This window comes from Anser cygnoides, chromosome 22, assembly GCF_040182565.1.
Source record: "Anser cygnoides isolate HZ-2024a breed goose chromosome 22, Taihu_goose_T2T_genome, whole genome shotgun sequence".
Classification (NCBI taxonomy): Eukaryota; Metazoa; Chordata; class Aves; order Anseriformes; family Anatidae; genus Anser; species Anser cygnoides.
Genome location: NC_089894.1, coordinates 8,434,397 through 8,454,404, shown reverse-complemented (window position 1 = coordinate 8,454,404; position 20,008 = coordinate 8,434,397). Strand labels below are relative to the sequence as shown.

The following is a 20,008-nucleotide window of genomic DNA, read 5'->3' as shown; positions in this document are numbered from 1 at the left end:
TCCTTAACTCATCTCCACCCATGACTTTTTTGCCAGCCTCCCTCAAACCCTTCACCCTCCTTACGTAAAAATAAGCTCCAGCAGAGCTAAACATCACAATGCAGGCAAAGCCAGCCCTATCATGGTGTTTTGGCACTTGACGGTTAAATTCCTGTGAGGTTCCTGCAGTGCTCATTCTCCTCCTCTACATACAACACAGCAACCAGGAGACACCTACTTTAAGCCACTTGAAAACTCTGATCCTGCAACTCTTACCTCCGAGTAAAGTTTGCAAAAAATATCGGATAGCTACTAAGTGGTAATAGCATCCTCTGAAATCTACTGCGAAGGCCAAAGTGGAGCACTGGCTGCCTTCAAGCTTCTAAGTCAATTAGTCTCAGGATTTATTCTGCCCTCGATGTCTCAGCGTAAAAGGGGAAACCTGATCTTGACCAGAAAGGCAGCATGCCAATATCACACAGAATGAAACATTAACGTTTTATCACCCTAGAATCTTTACATTTGTATTTGAAAAGATTAACTAAAACTGCTTTATTCAAACTGAGGAGCTAAGTTTCAGTCCACAAACTCTGTAGAGCAAAAACCAGTACTTTCAAAAGATTTAGTGCATTCATGCCTAGGAACACACTGCGGTAATTCAGATTAGCTCTTTCTCAGTAAGAGGAGAACAGATCATCAGTATGTGACATAAATAGCTCGTGAGCCTAACGCCCAGGAGCAGGCAAATAGAGTCACTTCAGGTGTTAGAAGCAAGCGCCGCCACTAACGAAACAACCTCTTCAATTCCAGAGACCCACGGTCAAAGTGATTTTATCACCTCCATTTCCCATTAGTCTTAATGATTTTAATATCAAAGGAACCTCGCAGGAAAGATTTCCTATGTCAGGAGCTATCCTGCACTGCCCATTCTGGTGCTACCCATGCACTGAGTAGTCAAATATAAGCAAAGCGCTTCCTAGGCAGACAGAAGAACAGCAATTTTTTATGACACTTACTTGAAACACATTATTTGTACTAGAAAAGGGAAGCCCAACTTTAAACTCCTTTCAGAATGAACTTCAATCTACTTTTACAACCAATATTTAAGAGTGCCCCTCTTTCAGCCTCCTGCTGACTTACAGCGGGCAGAGCCCCGAGGGAGCACCGTGCTCCCAGCCAGTGACTGAAGAGAAGACAGAGCTACGGCCCCAGCTTCTCAGGGCCTTAAATACTCCTTAAATACGTGGTCAAAAGCCAAGAGCACCTGAATACCTCTTACCTTTCTGAAGGGTACTGGGAAAGGAGAGGGTAACCTTCTCATCCTCATTTTGATAGTTGAACCCTGTGGCGTGTACCTCTGAAAGAGAGAAACAGACTTTGTTTGAAATAACACCCAGGGGTGTTTGGTAACTCCTGAGCGCTTAAAACGAACTGAATCAGCTGAACCCAACAACATGCTGCAGTTAGTGGCCAAATCAAAGGAGATTTTGAATAATCCAGAATGATAATTTCAAGCAGCCAAAGAAACGCCAGCCATTGCTGGAGTTGTACCTCATGTTACCTTGCTTCAGACAACTAAATTTAGCACATTTACTTCAGAGCACGAAGCCACAGCCTCAAACCACCACCTCCACGCTCCGTCCACCCCTGAGGCACGTACCGCCTTCACAGCGCTGCCTCCTACCTGGCAGAGGGACGCCTGCTGCTGCGTGAGTGCTGAAATCTGTGCTGCCCGATTGTCAGCTGGTGCTAAGAGCAGCGTCCTGCACGACACCAAGAAAGCTGCAAACAACCACTATAGCCCTGCGGCAGGATTCTCGCTAATTATTCTGAACAGGACGCTCACGATTTAAGTAATTTGTGGGTCTCAGTTTGAAAAGCACACCAACAGCCACAGCAAGGTGTTTTCGTTTGGTTTTAACCACTAAGAAAAACTCAATGTTGGTTTTATTTAAAAATTGTCTTCAGAACCAAGGACCTACCTTGGAGCTTGTATACCATTCAGCAAGGGCATCCAAAATCAACTGAAATATTAAGCAGTACGGCATTTACACAGCATTTGGATCTATTTGTAGATGCAAACATCTGAACTATGAGGCCAAGCTGGGTAGCTGGGGGAGGGAATCATTATACAGAAATTAAACTGTCCTGCAGCGTAGGGATAGCAGAGCCAAGAGAGAATACCTCGTGTTGCTCCCACCTTCCTAACTCACCGAGTGCCATCGCTGCGTCCCAAGTGATGCACAACCAGGCTCCTTCAACCAGAAACCTAAAATAGCTGCAGAGGGTCTTGCTGCGCAAAGCCCTGCTATCTTCATCACCCGACACTTAACCACCAACACTTAACCACTGCAATGACTAGCTGTCCTTAAAGACACAAACCTGAATCAAAACAGCTTAGTAGGAAGAACAACACTTTCTACCACACATCAGTGCCTTGGACTAACGAGCTGGGTAATCTCGGACACAGCAACGCACCCTTGTAGGGTGCTTAATACAAATACTTGCAATAAAACACTTCTGGCTCTAAAGACATACAGTACAGACACAAATTCAAGAGAAAAATATCTGTACAGGACTGAGAACTCTAGACTAACAGTCTGTACTGAGAAGTTGCAAGATTTAAATCAGCTCTACGTGGGATGGGACACATCATTTACACTGAATACGTGCCTCGGCCATCAAAATGCCAGCAAGCCTGAGTACCTCCTGAGACAGCTCAGTGCAAGAAGGTGGAAACACTTCCTCCAAGTACTTACAGCAACCCCAAAATGTCTGTATCTCTTTACAACTTCTACCAGAAGCAATCTGATACCAAAGACAAACAATACCGGGATTTCGGGACCATGGTTATAACCCATGGAAACTGAAGTCGGGAACAACACGCATTATGCAGATCTTCCACCAAACATTGACAACGAATATCAAACTTCTCCCTCCTCCCCTCCTGAACACAAAGTCCTCATAAGCGGAGCTGAATCTGTAGCTCCACTACTTTAAGACCTTTCTCACCGGCACTGGAAAGCCATAGGAACGACAGGTAAACGTGAGCACAAGATGAAGGTGAAGACCTTTAGCTCCCCCCCTCCACCAGCCTGAGAAGCCGCATTAACACACACTGCAAGCTGCAGAGGGCTTCCCCCCCTCATTTCATAGTGCTAGATCCCAGCTGCTCGAAGGTCAAATGACAACTAAACAAGTTACAGCTCCAACAGGCTGGAAGCAACCATTTCCTGGGAGATGCTGTGCTCTAAAACTGTAGAATATAAACAAAAGGTTCAAAGATACACCGACTATTCAGCGCTAATTTAATCCACAGCGAAAGAACCGTAGAAAACCATCAGCGATACTTTCTGTAGTTTGAGAGAACTGCTTATAACAAAGATGTAATTGCAGTAAAAGGCCGTCTGAATTCCTAACACTGTTGAATACAAAAGCTCCTGAAGAGAACAACACAATTTTGGCAGCCTACTAACTCCGGAGAGTTTGGCACTGCAAGGTTGCAAGTTAATCACTAGCACATTACTGCACAGTCTGGACCAAGTTGCATGAGAAAATAAAAAGCTGCTGGTGCTCAATGCTTTTGGAAAAAATGAATAAAGAGCAGACCTAGCAGCTCTCCCTAACTCAGGGCACTAAGTATCAAGTTTTACAACAGCATTTTAAACGAATTACAGTCCTACAAAGTACTTCCTGAAATCTCATGGTAACTAGACGGATACATCAATTAATGATTCCAATTTCTGTATTACATACTTATAAACGTGGATCCTAGCCAAAGGTTTTAACCAAAGTCAAATGTACATGTATTACAAAGCGAAGACAAAGCCAAGTGGAAATGATGGAATTATAAATATCAGAAATCAAGCTGACTGTAAAAAATGTTGCCCTACACAGGCAGGTTTGTTTCCCCCCAAGCAGCCCCCCCATCACTGGTAATGGAAGGTATGGTGGCTTAATGAACTTGTACTCATCAGCTGAGCTGCTGTGATGGTGCTGCGTGATCTCTTTGCCTACTCTACCTGCAAATTAAACACTTCAGCTTAAAGCATCTACACGCTGACGTGTCATACGCTATCCTTCTGCATTAGCGCTGAACTATGCCGGTGCCGTTCCTGAGAACACTCTCAAGTGCTGTCACATCTTTTCGCAGGTCTCAAACTAGTGGTTGTAAAATCCTTTACAGGAGCCAGAAATATTCTCACCTATCTGATATTCCCAAACTATGCCAGCGCAGCCCAGACCTCTTTAAATAACCTACCATTAAAATTTCTGTGTCACATCAAGTTCCTCTCCAGAAGAAAGGATGAAAACGGGGTTTTCTACAGCAAAGAAAGGTTTCACAACTGGCTTAACAAACCCAGCCTGCTGCAGGCAGGGATGGCAGTCTCACGTTCCCCACCTGGCCCCAGCTGCATGTCCCCGTTCCCTTCCTTACGCTGGCACTCACGCAACCACCACGATCAGGAAGGTGATCTGTCTCCAGGCTGCCTTTTTCCTTTTTCCCTTCCTCCTCGCAGAGGCAGTTTTCAGGCAGAGCAGATTCCTCACCCACGTGGCTGTTCTGCAGAAGGAATGTTAATGCCAACAGAAGGACAAGCCTCGTTGCCCCTTCCCGCAGCAGCACGGTTTTAGAGCACCTCACATTGGGGTGGAACAGCAGTGATCCCAGGCCACGGGGATGCATTGCTTAGATGCACTTGGGCCACACTGCTTAGCTTCTGATAAGCGCTAGGGATCTTTTGTTGTCATTTTTAAAAATCAGCTGAGGCTCTGGTGTAACCACACCGCTTTAAGCACTAGCATCCAGGCAAGTCCCTGCAATCCTATGAAGGAAAAAAAATAAAACAGGCTCTGGCCTTAAAACCTTTTAAAAGATGAAGTGCAAATCAAAGTTCACTCGATTATTTCTGCTAAAAAAAAACATTGTTACAGTTGCTTGTAGTCTTCGATATGAAATTGCCAATTACTACTCCCTAAGCATCTCTAAATTTAAGAAACTGCTTTAGATCTCCCAGCATCTGAAAGATTATCCAAGCTAAACAAAGACAATGTAATACACTGCTCACGTCTCCACCGCAATTCCACAGCTCCTTGATGGAGATTCATGGGAAGCTCAAACTGCATAACGTCCACTAGGGATGAAACTCAGTCCCTTAAAATTTAACTTTAAAAGTAACTTGCTTGGGTATGCCTTTTCGCTTCTTCACTCAGCTGAACAAAGTCAACCATGTGGACTAAAGCAGTACAGCACGCGTGTACCTAGCCACTAGGACGGCACTGTAAACATTTGACTACAAATGCTAAAAACTAGCTTCTTGAAAAACAAAAATAATTGCTTGTTATGACTAGCGGAAGAAGCCAATCATAACTTCAGCAGAAGAAAACTCAATCTTTTTGAGTAGCCTTGTTCCATTACAACATAACTGGCACAAACGGCAAACGCACATCCTTCAGTTACCGTCACTGCACTTAATTTGGTAACAAAACAGGGAGTTTTTCTATTCCAAAGTACTGCATGATCAATCTCTTGGTTTATTCTTCACTAACGTTCAACCGTGGATTATGTAGCAAAAAATTTTCACTTTGACGTTAAAGCTTCAGCAATTGTTCCTCAGCTTCCTGTTGAATTTTGGGAAATAACCTGATTTCCTGGCAAATCTACATTAAAATTCCAAAGACCAAGTCCTACCCTCTGCTGTATTCGTCTCTAGAAGAATGGATAGGAAGAGAAGGAAAACACGGCCCACAGCTCCCGTTAGGAGTTGCGCTGTCGCACAAACCACAGTGCACTCTAAACTACCAAGAATCATTAGCAGAAGAATAAACTCTCCTGCACAAGAGTCAACAGACAGCTCCACATGAAGGAAGGGTACCTGGTGAACAAGGTCTCTCCTTCACACAGCTGCTTTTCAGAACATAACCACACTTGAAAGAAGAGAGCTGACCGATTACCTTCTCTTTCCCATGGAGGTGCAAAAGTAAACGGGGTAACAACTTCCCACCAGAGCCTTTAAGGAGGAAACGTCACGAACATTAACTCGCTTTCAAATATCCTACGCAGGCAACATGAAAAAGCACCTAAGTAACTAAATCCAACTGATCTGGCTGATTTCTGCTGCTTCACTGGACTACATTTTGTGTTCTGTTTTTGAGACCAGTTATAAAATTACCATCCAAAAGCTGTGCACAATAGAAGCATTAGTAAGACTGACTCGATCTGTATCAACAGGTGCCAGCAAATAGTCTGCCAATTTCATGCAATTTTACTTCCAAAGCCATTATACTAGTTGGCAGCTTACCAAATTGAAAGATATGTTTTAACCCCATGAAGCCAGAGTGTAGTTATAGAAAACATTCAGGACTACACCTCAACCATTTACGTTACAGCAGTTTGAGAGGTGAGTGCCTTTACCACAGCCAGGGTGCTGTACTCGTATTCCTCCGTGCCCAGCGCCGTATTCAAGCCTATCTGAAGATCAGAATGAAGGAACCGAGGCCACAGAAATTTATTTCCAGTTTACTCAGTTTAAGGGCAAAAAAAAAAAAAGCCTCCCTTAAGCTCTGCTATTAATACTTCAAAGTTACAAGGAGAGCGTATTGCTGTTAAAGAACATAAAAATAGACCCTGCAGGAGAGGAAAATCAGCTCTGAAAACAAAAAGATAATAAAATAGAGAGGGTGTGTGTGTTAACCTTCCTTGACTCAAGCAGAAAGAGATTACTCCTAGGCACTTTTTCCCATTCATTTTCATTTTCTCAGGGATAAAATAAAAAATTAAAAGGAGGTCTGGGCCTGCGGCAGAGTGGCAGCTGGACCAGACTGCAGACACGCTCAGCTATTACCACCTCTCTCGTTATCTCCTCATTACTCCATGGAAGAAAAAGCTCCGGGAGTGCCCACAGCCCCCTGCCAGCAGCTGGGAGCAGCAGGGGTACGGCCAGCACCCCGCTCCTTCGCTGCCCAAACCTCCTGCCGAGGCTCCTCCTGCTGCCAGCTCTGCTCCCCAGCACGCCTGCCCAACACCGCTTCCTTCGGGTGGGGGTCCCCGGCTGCTCGAGCACGGCTCAGCTGCTCACAACTGCACCTAGGGAGCCCTCCTGTTACTGTAATGGTACGTTAAAAGAAAGTCAGAGCGATTTAAATGCAAAGACTCACTGCAGACGTTTCGTTTGCCAGGTAAAAACCCATCAGCCACAGGAGAGCGCCGTGAGCGAGCACTGCAACAAGAACCAAACGGTCCCTACCGAATCCGGAGAGGTAAGGTTCTTCTTCTCTGGGTGTTGAGAGAAACAGCTCTGAGATCACCGTGCTGGAGACATTTCACCTACCCAAAGGAACACCCTCCTCCTACCTGTCACCACGGCCATGCCTGCAGGTCACAGTCATGGTTTAACACCGCTTCGTGACACCACTGCAGCGCTTTCCTCACGGAAAGGAAACTGCAGAGCCTTTTGTTGTCTGAAGAATTTAACACACAGCTGTGCCTCACGGACCACAGAGCTGCCAGGCTCGAAGCAGCAGAGGCTCCACAGCACCACAAGAAGACTTCGCACACCTCCAGCACGTCGCTCGCTTTCAAAGAGCTGATTTTCCAGATCTTAATCTTCTCATGCTTTAATTGCTGAAACTTCTTTTGTGCCTGATAAATCTCCTCTAAACGCAATTGCTGATGACATCAACTACCGAAAGTGTTACAAATAGGTGCTGCTGCTTTTGTTTTTCCAGAAACTTCCAGTCTTTCACTGAACTGTACCCAACCACTGTCTCCTACACACAAACTCCTCTTTCCATGCTGCCATACACTAGGGAAATGCTGCTAAATGTCAATTAAGTGTTTTCTGTACTTTTGCAGACCCTTCACAACGAGTATTTCCCACTGCAAGCCACTACTGGTACATTTTTATCCGAGCCCTTGGTGCAGATTTTCTCAGTGTTGCCATGTCCACAGGTACAGATCATGTTTTTAGATGGTATCTGCTATACAAATAAGTAACAACATCAAAATAGTCATCCTTTTGCCTGTGAGGCACAGAGGTGACAGTACAACAGACTTTGTGGAAGTGTGACGTAACTTTTTTTGAAGCATAATGCAGACGGTAGGGATGAGAAAAGAACGAAGGCTAAATAACTCATTCTGTGCTTTACAGGTAGATTACGTTCTCCGACTATTACATATTTTTGCAATTGAAGTTACCTGTTGGCAACAACACATCAAAAATGAAACGGAATAACATGTAAAAACACCAGCAAAAAAAACAGTCCTACCTTCGTCTCCCTCTGGCGCATAGGAAGCTGTAATAATGTCAATGTCAGCACAGTTCATCACAATTTGGTTGGTTGCATGCTTCACCTGTAAGAGAAATTGTATCAGCATCAGGAAGAAATGGTGTGCCCTCCTCCTCCGTGCTCCCTCGGGTAGGCATGCCCAGCCTCCATTTAATCTACAACCCCTGCATCACCAAGTGTTTGAAATAAAAGGTAGGGCTCCAGACTGGCAAAAAAGAAAAGGATTTTCCACTGACTGCTCTCATTCTTCCTGGAACATGCGCACTTGAATCATGTTCCAGCCATCTAGACCTACTTATCAATACCGTAAATTATTTAAGGGAATGGACTGCCTGTTAAAAATCGGTATGTAAGCCTGACAATAGGGCCCTTGTACATGCCTGGGAATCCAAGACCAATAAAAATAGATAGAGAGCTGTAGGCTGCCTTTTAGCGACGACCTTCAGGAGACCGTAGTGCAAGTGGAATGCTTTTGAACACAAAACTACATCTTCCAGAGACCAGAAGAAACACGACAGTACAGCGTTCTAAGCTGCTGACACTATAGGAACTTTTTAGGTTAAAAACATCTGCCAAGAAATTCGCCTTTACATTTTCCTGAAAGCTTTCCTTCTGCCAGCTCTTGGCTACACATTCTTTGCTTTATTTAACAAGTGGCCAGCTCCCAGCGTAGTAATAAACTGCCTCAACGTGCCAGCTTTCTGTTTGGACGCAAGAGCTTGAATACAGAGGAATTCAAATTAAAAATTAACTAATTACAAAGGGGCAAAATATTTGGGAACAAAACTAGGAATTACTCAGAAACTTATGGTTGAAGCCACCCGAACCACCACACTGGGTGAGGCTGGTACTCCTGCTGGGCCAGGAGACAATTTCTGGCAGTAGGCGATACCAGAGCCTTAAAGAGAAGAGCAAGGAGTTCTGTAACAGCCAACTGCATTTTAACGTACCACAAAGAACCTGCTCCCCACCCAGACGGTTCTTTCCTTGGAGCATACGGACTCACGTCCCTTTCTTTTTTTCACTGTTACGACCTAAAGCTGCCCCATTAACACCCGTGCTGTCGCCCTGGCTGCCCACGTCCCAGCAGGCCGAAGGCCTGCGATGGGCACGGGCCCCAAGCACCGAGCGCTCCTCGTCCTGCAGGACCAGAGGATGGCAGCTGCATCCTCCGCATGTGAAGTGTCACAGCCGAAAGGAAAACATCTCCTCCTGCCACACAGGAGCTGGTGTCTACACGGGGTGAGCAAACAGAGGCGGGTACTCGGCCCCAAGCTGCTCTGCCCAGGCTCGCTGAAGAACGGTTCCTTAGTCACTGTGTACACAAGAAACAAATCTGAACCTGGTCAGCGACGAGAGGCTTAACAAACCTGAATGCGTAACCTGACAGGAGTGCCCACATCAGAAGAATGGCCCACCTAACCCAGCAATCTGTTAACCCACGTGCCAGCACCAGGTCCTCCACGGAAAGCCGCCCCCCCCCCCGAGGGCGGTCAGTGAGAGGCGAGGCTCCTCCGGGAGTTTCTTCACAACCTCAGTCACCAACTCTGCTTCTAAAGCAAACGTTTATGGCCCATTCCTAACAGCAGAGTGTCTGCACAACAAACACCAGGCACGGCGTTGCGGTTTTTGCCGAGTGCGGGGAACCTTCCCAAGCCCCGCTGCCAGCACGCAGCGGCGCAGCCCCGCTCGTTTTCTCCACGTTGCCTCTTCAGGGTCATAAAACCAAAAAAACGCTACCTAAGGATCTCGGTGCGATCCTGCAGCGGGGGTACAACGTACCCGGCAGGCAGGAACCAACAAACTGACAGCTGAAGGGGCTGGGGCTGGACACTCAGCCCAGAGCCTCAGTCTGACCTGTCTGCTCCATCTGGGTGCGTGCAAGCACAGGATTGCAACACCTCCCAGACCAAAGGTCCGTGCCCAGTGGCTTTCATCACAACACTAACGTTTGCGGGGTTTCAAGGAGGTCTTCCAAAACACAGAAAATCAGGATGAGAAAATCTTTTTATAAATGTACTTGCAGAGACCTTTATTCAATCTACAAATCCAAATCTCTCTGGATTAAGAATTCAAGATGCATCAGTAGTCGTCCAAACTGCAGACAATACCGGATTTAACAATAGGCTTGATCTGCAAAAAATGAACTCTTCTGGGGACAGAAGAATTTTCAGCATAGACCGTGCCTGCAAAATAAGAAGTTTACATTTAAGCAGAGACAAATTCAGAGGCTCCTTAGAAAGGCAATTACCTATTCTTAGACTTTCCTTACCTCCTACAAATACCAAGCCAGTTTTACAAAGGAGCACAACAAGCTAGAAAACAACTAACGGGACTCAGTGAGCCAGTAGCTTGAAAAATGGTCACCCTCCAGCTCTGAAAGATGTAGGGCAAAATTCAGCGCACGGATACGAATGCTGACCACGTACCGTACGGCACACTTCTGAGCCTCTCATAATTTAACTGCGGAAAAAAAAAGTTTTCATATTGGCACACAGGCCCTAGCGTAAGAGCCTCCTCCCTCTGATCCACAAAAATGATGAAGCACAGACACACCTGTAAGAGCAAAACCAAAACAAAACCACGAACCGCCCAGCATACCTCTCCTATGACCATTTTATCTCACGAGAACCTGCAGCCTGATCTTAGGGACACCGTGTGCAGCAGGAAGATGAATGAACGTGTTTTACTGCGAGTGAACCTTGAAGCCGCTTTTACATTTCTGAGAAAATTATTTTCTGGAAGGCAGATATTCTGTTCACGCAGCGTTTTTCATGAACGCCATCTATTTAAGAGGCAAAGCAGCACCTCGCTGCATAAGGTATAAGCACTCATGAAACTGCACAGACGTGAACCATCCCCCTGCTTCACCCTGCTCTGCGACGTAATAAACCCACTCTTCAGCAAGAGGAGGCCAATCAAGGCAATTTAGTGTAAAAGAAGGAAAAGGTAATAAATGCCAACCTACAAATGGCCACAATGGAAGCAGTTTTGCCATAAGGCTGACACGCTTAAGAGCAGCAGATGAGCTAAGATCAGTATCTGGAATGCAGGAACCGGTTTCAAAACCTCGAGCGTGTTGCTTCCCACGAAGCTCCAGCGGCATCTGTCAGAACTCGGACACCCGCCAGGATCAGCCCGAGGCAGGTACCAGAGGCAGGGCTGCCCTGCGACAAGCCAGCAGACCCCAAGCTGTCGACCTCTGTTTCCCACCCCCTGCGCATCCATCTTCATGCTCAGCACTTGTTTCTTGTCCATCTTCATGCTCAGCACTTGCTTCTCGGAAGGAAAATCTCACCCAACGGGAGACCCACAGCCTAAGTTCCTCCCGAAAGTTTTCCAAGGTAATATTCAAAACAGGAGACGAGTTAAAAAGGCCAATTATCTGACTATTATTCATACTACAAAAGATGAAATCACTCTCACCTTAGTGCTACGTAGCTCCTTTCCCCGCTCACCTCCACGTTACGTTTCCCACTGCGGACACACGAAGCTCGCTGGCAGGAGCCACCAGCGCGGTCTCACCTAAGCTATTATTCTCAAAGCACGAAACAATGAAGAGGTTTTCAAAACTCTGCCAAATATGACTCAAAGATGCTGTACAGCTTTTTATTTTCACTAGTTATCAGATCAGGAAACGACCTGATGGAAAAAATGGTTTTAGGACATGAGAAACAGGATTTTGAATGGCCTCAGCCAACGCCAGCCTCCCTGCAGCGCAGAACGAGGAGCGCCGAAAGACCTGCTGCAGCCACGACTGGACGATCTCTGGAGGTCCCTTCCAACCTCAGTCCTTCTGTGACTACTCTGCGGAGCCGCTCACAAGACGAGGGAGGTCATTAAAGTCTTGCTACTCTCAGCCTCAGAACGCTTCCCTTAACATAGCATCATAACAAGCACGTGCGTTTGCAGCATTTTACTCTCTAAAAAGTCAACTAAAATTACTTCAGTTCTGTCCTAGGATTTTTTTTTAAGAATTCCTAAATGCAAAGAGAAAAAAAAGTTGCATTAATTTGCATCTAGAGCAAATTATGGTAGCCGAGTAGTACGCTTCCCGATGCCAAGACTGACTGGCTCTCTGGAGCACCTCCCTGCGTTCCAAGGAGCATCCGACCGCGTTCACCCGCAGCAGCCACACACAGCTCAGAAGCGTAGAATTCGCACAGGCAAGTAAATCCCTTTCCAGCTATGATTAATGCAATCATCTTAGCCTTGTGAATTACAGAACTGAAAGGGCCCTTTCTGCGAGGGAGAGGAGCAAAGACATTCCTACTTTTGAAGCTGGTGGCAGAGGGGTACGGAGCCCAGAGCTCCTGGCTGCGAAGGAGCAGACTCCAACACTCAGCAGGACACCTTTAGCGCTCGGATTACTCAAACTCAGACCTAATTTAATGCGCCGCAAATGTAAGTTACTATGCTGGGTAACACGGCCGTGTATTTATACTGAACAACTCCCCCCGCCTCAGGAGATGCTGACCACAAATACTACACCTATTAATGGTTAATTTTTTCAAGGTTTGAATACACGAGTGTCACAATCAATCTTTAACTGGCGTGCAGCGAGATCAGAAGGCTGCACATCTTTAGCCTAGCAGATACTGCATAATCAACCTATAAAAAGCAACAGACGCAGGTTAAACATTGCTAAATATAACAGAGTATCTCTAAGACACATTAAAGGGACTGCGAAAGATACTCGAAAGAGCCATCCACCTTAGGTTGTAAATTCTTTCCCGCAGAAAACAGGTTGCTTTGCAACCGAGGAACACCTCCCTGCCGTTTGTAAGGAATGAATCACCACCACCCTCTCCAAAGATGGTAGTTTATGTAGTGGTTAATACCAGGAAGTCAGAACGCAGCCCTGTACCTTTCTCAAGCTCTGCACCGCTACACCCTGTGCCGGACAGGTGACTGTTCGGGGCCGTGACAGCACCGAGAGCTTCCTTTCAGAAGCTTAGAACAAATGTTGAACTTTGGGAGCCAGATGTTTGCTCCTGATGTGAGTTACTCATATTTGCCTTTGCAGCACGATGCCGAAGACCAGAAGGGCAGCACATCCCCTCTTTGTTCCAGCCCTCACTTACGCCTTCCAGGAGTCAAGAGCAGAATAGCGAAGCGTTGACCCGGGCAGTGAGTAATACGAGTGCGCTGCACTGATAACTACACCCCGAGAATCAGGGCTGTAATAATTAAATCTCAAGCTAACAGATGAATAAAGTAGATTAACCATTTCCACTCAAAACACCAAACCTTAATTGTGCTCATTCAGAAGCACCCACACAAGCCCAAGAGAGCAGTTTCGGACCCCAGCAGACAACCTAACCAACAGACCGGTCACAGGATCGTACGGGCAGCTCTATTTCAGTTCCAGATCCGCAACCGACGCGCAGCGTCTGATCTCCCACAACCACATCGCGTTCGGTTCTGGCCATGATAAATGAGTGATTTCACAGGGAACCTGCGAGGACTTTTGGTTTTTAAACTGTGATAAGTGGCAACGATAAATTAGCAGTTTATGTAATTGCTACATAATTCCACTGACTTCCAAAACGTTTGTATGACCAGGAGTTACATTATTTTAAAATCTCAGGTAACCAGGCAGTATTTAGGCTACCAAATACTTAACAAGCTCAGCTGCAAAAGCTAAGGAATTAAACTGTATCAACAGACAGATTACTGTATTGTTCCTTTATCAAGGAATGACAAACACTAGACAGAGGGCCAATCCCCTAACCTGAAAACTCGAAGTACCACAATAAACTACAAACAGGTATTATTTCTTTTTAAGCCTTTGAAACCAACCTGGCCACTGTTGACAATGAAGCAACAGCTTTATCTTTTGAATCATGAAGGGCTTTACCCTCTGAAGCTTATTCGAAGACAACACATAGGAAGTGCAACATTTATTACTGTGGCAAAAAGACCAAGTGTTTTAGGTTATTCATACATGCAAAAGCCTGCATGAGTGTACTGCCCCAAAGCCAAGATTAGGCTATTTAACATTTTTTTAGGGCTTGGTGCTCAAGTTGAAAGACTTACCAAAATTCTACACAGAAAGCTGCCAAATCCTGCTTAAGGGCTGCGAATTAAAAACACAAACTCACTGATCAAGTGTTTACTTGTAATATCTTGACTAAGTATTGCAGCCTCCACTAATTCCAGTTTGCTATTAAATATGCAAAACAGCAAACACTTTTGAAGTACATAATGAAGTTTCCCTAATTTTGTCATTAATTATGATTGATTCCAGTGTCAAAGTTGCACTACTCACCCTGCAAGTCGGAAAGCATCCCTCCTTTAACTATCTGAGGCAAATTATCATTTGTCTAGCCATTATCATATTGGAATGGGACATCTATCATATTGGAGGGGGTAATTATACTTAATTATATATAAAAGAAGATACCTGGACCTTCAAGAGTAGGCCACGCATCTAATACTTGCTTTAATTCCTTACCCAAAATTTTGACAATTCAAAGTTTGTGTCTTACTGTTAAATTACTTTTACCTTGATGCGTGCACAACGCATGCCAAAGCTCTCGGGCATGCTGAAAACAGAACCCCTCTCTGATGAGCTCCACTCCACCTTATTAGAAGGTACTGGTACCAACAGCCAGCAAGTCCCTAACTGAACCAATTAGATCAAAAAGCACAAAACTAATTTATTTTCTAGATTCAATCCCAAACCAGTAACAACCAACTAGCACACGCTAGCACGTTATGTTTAAGCGAGCCGTTCCCTTGTACGGAAAGCACCCTGCCCACCTAGCACGGCGGGTGGGCCGGTTGTTCTTCTCTCCACCAAGGTACAGAAGTCACCCTCTCGTTTTCTGCCACGTGCCTTTGCCGCGCTTTGGACACCGGCGGCCCCAGCAAACCTCCGGATTTGCTCGAGGCACGCCGGCACCACCTCCACCTCCCCGCACCTCTCCTGCGCTCGGCGTGCGTGCACCGGGGGATGCAGCCTCGCGAAGGTTCCCCAGTCTGTGGTGTTGGGTTACCCAGGAATTTAAGCGTACAGATTTTAGGCACATTTTAAAACATCGCCTCGTTTTGCCTATTTCTGCCATGGGAACACCATGCTCACCACGCGCACTGCGTTCCTTACAACCTTGAACCCTCCGGAGCAATATTCTTCCTCGTGCCCTCCGCCGGTAGGAAAGTCCAGGATTTCGCGTTGTCAGGTGGCGCCCGCTGCTCTGGGAGGCGATTGAGCAATCCCCGCACGGCGGGGCGTTAAAACATCCCGGCGGGGCGAAAATCCGCACGCCCAACGCCACCTCCACGGGAAGCCTGCGAACCGTCCTTGTTCTCGGGATTAAAGCTGAAGTTTCCGCGGCCGCACTTCAGCGCTGCTCCCTTCTCCGCGGCGATGCCGGCTCCAAAAGCCGCGCTCCCCTCCCCCCGAGCGTTATTTTTAACCGGGATGATCGCAGCGATCCCGTTTACAGCACGGCCCCGCAGCCGGAGCGGGGCTGAGGAGCGGCGGCCGGGATTAGGAGGGCAGGGACGGGGAATTTCTCGGGCGGGCGCTGCCGGCCGGGCTGGGGGGCTGCCCCCGCAGCCAGCCCCCGAAGGCGAGGGCTGGAGCCGCGACGAGCCGGGCAGCCGGTTCGCGTTCCCGGCCGTTGCCAGCCGCCGTTCCCGTGTCGCCCTTACTCATCCCTGCTCATCCCCCCGCAGCTCCGCGGCGTCACGAGGCCGCGGCCGGGCCCTTCGCCCTCCCGGCCCCGCGAGGCGCTTCGGGGCCTGCGGCCGTGCCCCCGGTGCTGCCCCGCCGCGGGCCGAGGCCTCGCCCCGCTCCCAGCCCCAGCCCCGTGCCCGCGCTCCCCCGGCAGAGCCTCGGGCCCTCCGCCCGGCCACCGGGGGGCCCCGGCAGCGCCCGGGAAGCCCCCGCGGCTCCAGGGGGCGGCTCGGGGGGGACGCGGAGGGGGCCGGGGGGCGACCTGGGCACGGCCCCGGCTCCGCGGGGAGGGCGCGGGGCAGCCCCCGGGCCCCGCCGCCCTGCGGCCTACCGCGGCGCCGCACCGGGCAGCCCCCGGCCGGGCCCGGCGCCACCGAGCAGCGGCCGCGGGGCTGCAGCGGGGCCGGGCACCGGGCGGGGCCGGGAAGGGCGGCACCGGGCGCTCCCCCCCTCCTCTACCGCCCCCCCCCCCCCCGGGGAACATGCCGCCACCCCCCCCCCCGTACCGGGCCCCTCCCGGGGGCGGCGGCGGGGCGGGGCCGCCGGGCTGCGGGCGGGGGGCGCCCGGTGGGGCCGGGGGGGGATTGCTCCGGGAGGCCGCCCTGCACCTGCCCGGCCGCGGCACCGCGCCGGGGGCTGCCCGCGGGCACGGCCCGGCACGGGGGGGGGGGGGGGTGCTCGGGGCGGCGGCGGGGGGCGGGGGTTGGCCGGGCCCGGCCGGGCCTCACCTGCACGGCGGCCTCCAGCTTGCCCTCGAAGGTGAAGTCGATGAGGTCGGGCTTGAGGCAGAGCCCGTAGTTGAGGGGGCAGACGTCGGCGGGGAGCCGCTCGAAGGGCCGCTTCTCCGGCATGGCGGGGCGGCACGGGCTGCGGGGCTGCGCCCCCCCGCGGCGGGGCGGCGGGCAGGGGGCGGCGGCGGGGGGGGGGGAGGAGGAGGAGGAGGAGGAGGGGAGGGGGGGAGGAGGAGGAGGGCGAGCAGCGGCAGCCGCGGGCTTCCAACCGGCGACGCGGCGGCCCCGCACCGACACGGCGGGCGAGCGGCGGCGGCAGCGGGAGGGAGGGGCGGGGGCGCGCGCGCGCTCCCGGCACGAGGCGGCCGGGGAGGGGAGGGGGGAGGAGGAGGGGGAGGGACGGGGACCGCGCGTGCGCGCGCGGCGGCGCCACGCGGCCGCGCACGTAGCGCGGTGCGAGCGCGTTGCGTAAGCGGCGGGGGCGGCCCCGGTGACGGGAGCGGGGGGACGGGGCCGACGGGACCGACGGGACCGGGCTCCGCGGGGCGCAGCCGCGGCTCGGGGCCTGCTCGGGGTCTTCCCGGGGGTGCGGGGCCTGAGGCCTGGCTCTTGGCTCCGTACGGGCCCGGTCGGTGCCGTACCGGTGGGGCGCTGCCTGCCCGGCTGCCGGTGGCTCTCCCCCGGGGCAGGCCCCCTGTCCGCGGCTCGGTGGCCGCTTAGCCCCCGGGCCCAGTGCCGCTCGGGGAGCTGGGGCCCAGCCCCAGCTGCTGCCGATCCCCCAGTTACGGAACTGTGGCAGCAGCTTAAAAAAAAACCTGTGCTCTGCAGCAAAACGCAGCGCGTACGTGGAGACGGGAGCGGCGAGGAGGAGCGCTGCCCTCGGGCCTGCTGGTCCCATCCTCGGGCCTGCTGTACCTGCCCGGGCAGCTGCAGGGCGCGGGGCTGCTCCCTGTGCCACCCTGAGGCCGCTCCTCGCCTCCTCCTCCTCCTCGTCCTCCTCAGCCTGACCTGCAGCAAGGGGAGAAACAAACCTGGGTGCTGCAGGACTCCCAGGAAAAAACAGGGCTCGAGGTGCTCGCACGGCGCTTCCTGGCCGGACTCACGCTCACTCGTTCCCATTTTGTCCTCCTAAGCCTAAAAAACCTCAGGCTGTGGAGCAGAGGGGAGCTGCTCTGCCCTCTCCTGCGGTGCGGCGAGCTGCTGCCTGCCCTGGGGTACCGCGGCCCCGTGGGGCCCGGCCGCGCTGCGGAGCGCTGCTGGGGCCTGTGGAAGATGCTATGTCAGGAATCTGTCTTAAAAAGCTATGTACACAATACAGCGAGCAGTATTTACAGGGTAATAAATGTCCCAAGTGGGTGATGTTGGATGGCTGCTTGGTTTCGTGACAAACACCAGCAGGAAGTTTAAAAATTCTTAATAAAGACTTTATATGGGAAAGAGAAGGGCGAAAAATCGAATTCCTCGGGAGGAGCGGTGCTGCGCCCGAGGCCCCGGCGGCCCAGCCCTGCCCTCGCACCCAGCCCTGCGTGGGCTCCGCCTGGGAGCCGTGGCTCCGGGCGCAGCTCTGCCGGGAACCCGGCGCGGCGCGGAGCGCTGACCTACTTCAGCCCCGGCCCCCCAAAGGCGGCGTGCCGCGGCTCTGCCGGGGCCACAACCTCCCTCGTGTTCGGAAGGAAGCACAGCTCGCTGGGGCAGGAAAGCATTCGGCTGTTAATTGCTTTCTGACGCTGCGTATCACAGTTGCTCCTTTTCTTCTTCTCCCCCCCCCCAAAAAAAAAAAAGATTTATTTTCGCTGAAAGTGACATCTCACTGTTTAAAATATAAGCTAGCGCCAAGCAAAGAGAGAGTGGGGATTTGCTGAGACCTGGAGGAGTCTGCAGCACGAACTGGGGCATGGAGAAAGTACAGACGGATCTTAGCACATAATTATAAAAACCAAGCAGCTGATGAGCATGGGTTCATCTGGGGCTTCTCGGGGCCGCGTTGTGCTACAGTGCCCCGAGGAGAGGGAAGGAGACAGAAGGAAGCAGCTGGGGCCGTGCGGGGCTTTGGGAAGCTCTGCAGGGCTCCGGGCGCCGCCACCCTCCCCGGCTCCTCCGATCCCTTTGGGCATTGCCGCCGTCCCCTTCCGCGGGGACACACGGACACGGGCAGACCGGTGGGACAGACGGCCGCCCGGCCAGCAGGAGAGACCTGGTGGGGCAGGATGACTTTTCCCCCCGCTCCTCTCCCCGGGCACGCAGCAGGGTCAGCAGCGGGATGAAGGCAGGAGGGGGTTGTCTCGGGGCTCTGCCTCCCACCCCAGGTCGCTCGGTGCCGCTGCTCGTGTGCCGTGGTGCCCGACGAGCCTCGCCGCACCCCCGGGGCTCCCTGCCGCGGCGGCTGGCCCGCGCTGCTGCATTGTTCGATGACAGATGCTGCTGTCAGCAAGAATCATGAACGAAAGAAAGGAAGAAAGGAAGGGGGAGAGAAGGAGAGCCTCTGAGGAGATGCCCGGGGAAGCTGCCGCCTCTGCCGTGTCCTGAGCAAACCGGGTTCTCCTGCCGCACCAGCGCGGGGAGGCCTGGGGACAAGCGGACGCGGTGGCTGCCAGGGTCTGTAATGAGCCCGGATCCTGCAGCCACAAATTGCTGACAGTGCCCTGGCTTAATTAGGAAAACAAGGGAAAGAGGGAAAAAGAAATAATAAAAAAAAGAAAGATCCTGGAGAGTCTTCTCTTCTCTTTTTGCATGGGTTTTTGCCGTCCCTGCTAGAGCGGGAGCAGCCGGAGGGCACCGGCTAATCCTGCCTCGCAGGTCCAGCCGCGGCTTAGGGCAGGAATCCGAGGTATTTGGGAGCAGGGGACGGTGCTGGGAGCCGCGGGGTGGCTCCGGGGCTGCCCCCAGCACGAGGCCGCGGCAGGAGGGGGGGCTGGCAGCGTTCTGTGCTGCTCCCCCCTCGCAGCGGTGGCGGCGGTGGCGTGCGTGCCGGCCTGCCCGTTGCCCTGCCCGTTGTCCCTCCTGCACCCCGCAGACCCGGGGCGTGTTGCACAAGCACCTCCGTGGTGCAGGGACGGTGCCAACGCGGCCAAAGCCCTGCCTGGAGGACGGCGCAGCCCTGGCCGGGAGCGAGCCCTGCTCCTCCCGGTGCTCCGGTCCTGCCCAAGCCCGGCAAAGGCCCCAACGGGGCAAAATGTGGGAGTTTTGTAAATGGGGGGGGTGGGGGGGTCAGCACGGGCAGGCCAGGGCCACCGTCAGGTGGCATCTCCAGGGGCCACCACCCTCGCTGGAGCAGATCCCTGCCCCTGGTTGCTGCAAGAGCCCCCCAGTGGCACCCCCCCCCCCC

At 51.6% G+C, this 20,008-nt stretch overlaps 1 protein-coding gene across 2 annotated transcripts in view; it reads right to left on the bottom strand.

Moving 5' to 3' along the window:
• The window catches only part of NPEPPS (aminopeptidase puromycin sensitive), a 35,026-nt gene extending 18,142 nt beyond the window's left edge, over positions 1-16,884 (bottom strand). The window contains exons 1-3 of one of the 2 annotated variants that reach the window (XM_066981442.1): positions 16,681-16,884; positions 8,248-8,332; positions 1,259-1,336 (exon numbers count right to left, since the gene is read on the bottom strand). In XM_066981442.1, the coding sequence (XP_066837543.1) occupies positions 1,259-1,336; positions 8,248-8,332; positions 16,681-16,803 (286 nt within the window). In that variant the 5' untranslated portion in view covers positions 16,804-16,884. Of the gene's footprint in view, positions 1-1,258; positions 1,337-8,247; positions 8,333-15,355; positions 15,953-16,680 lie in introns of those variants that run through there. The other variant, XM_013200424.3, reaches the window with a different exon arrangement.
• Positions 16,885-20,008: the final 3,124 nt, after the last annotated feature.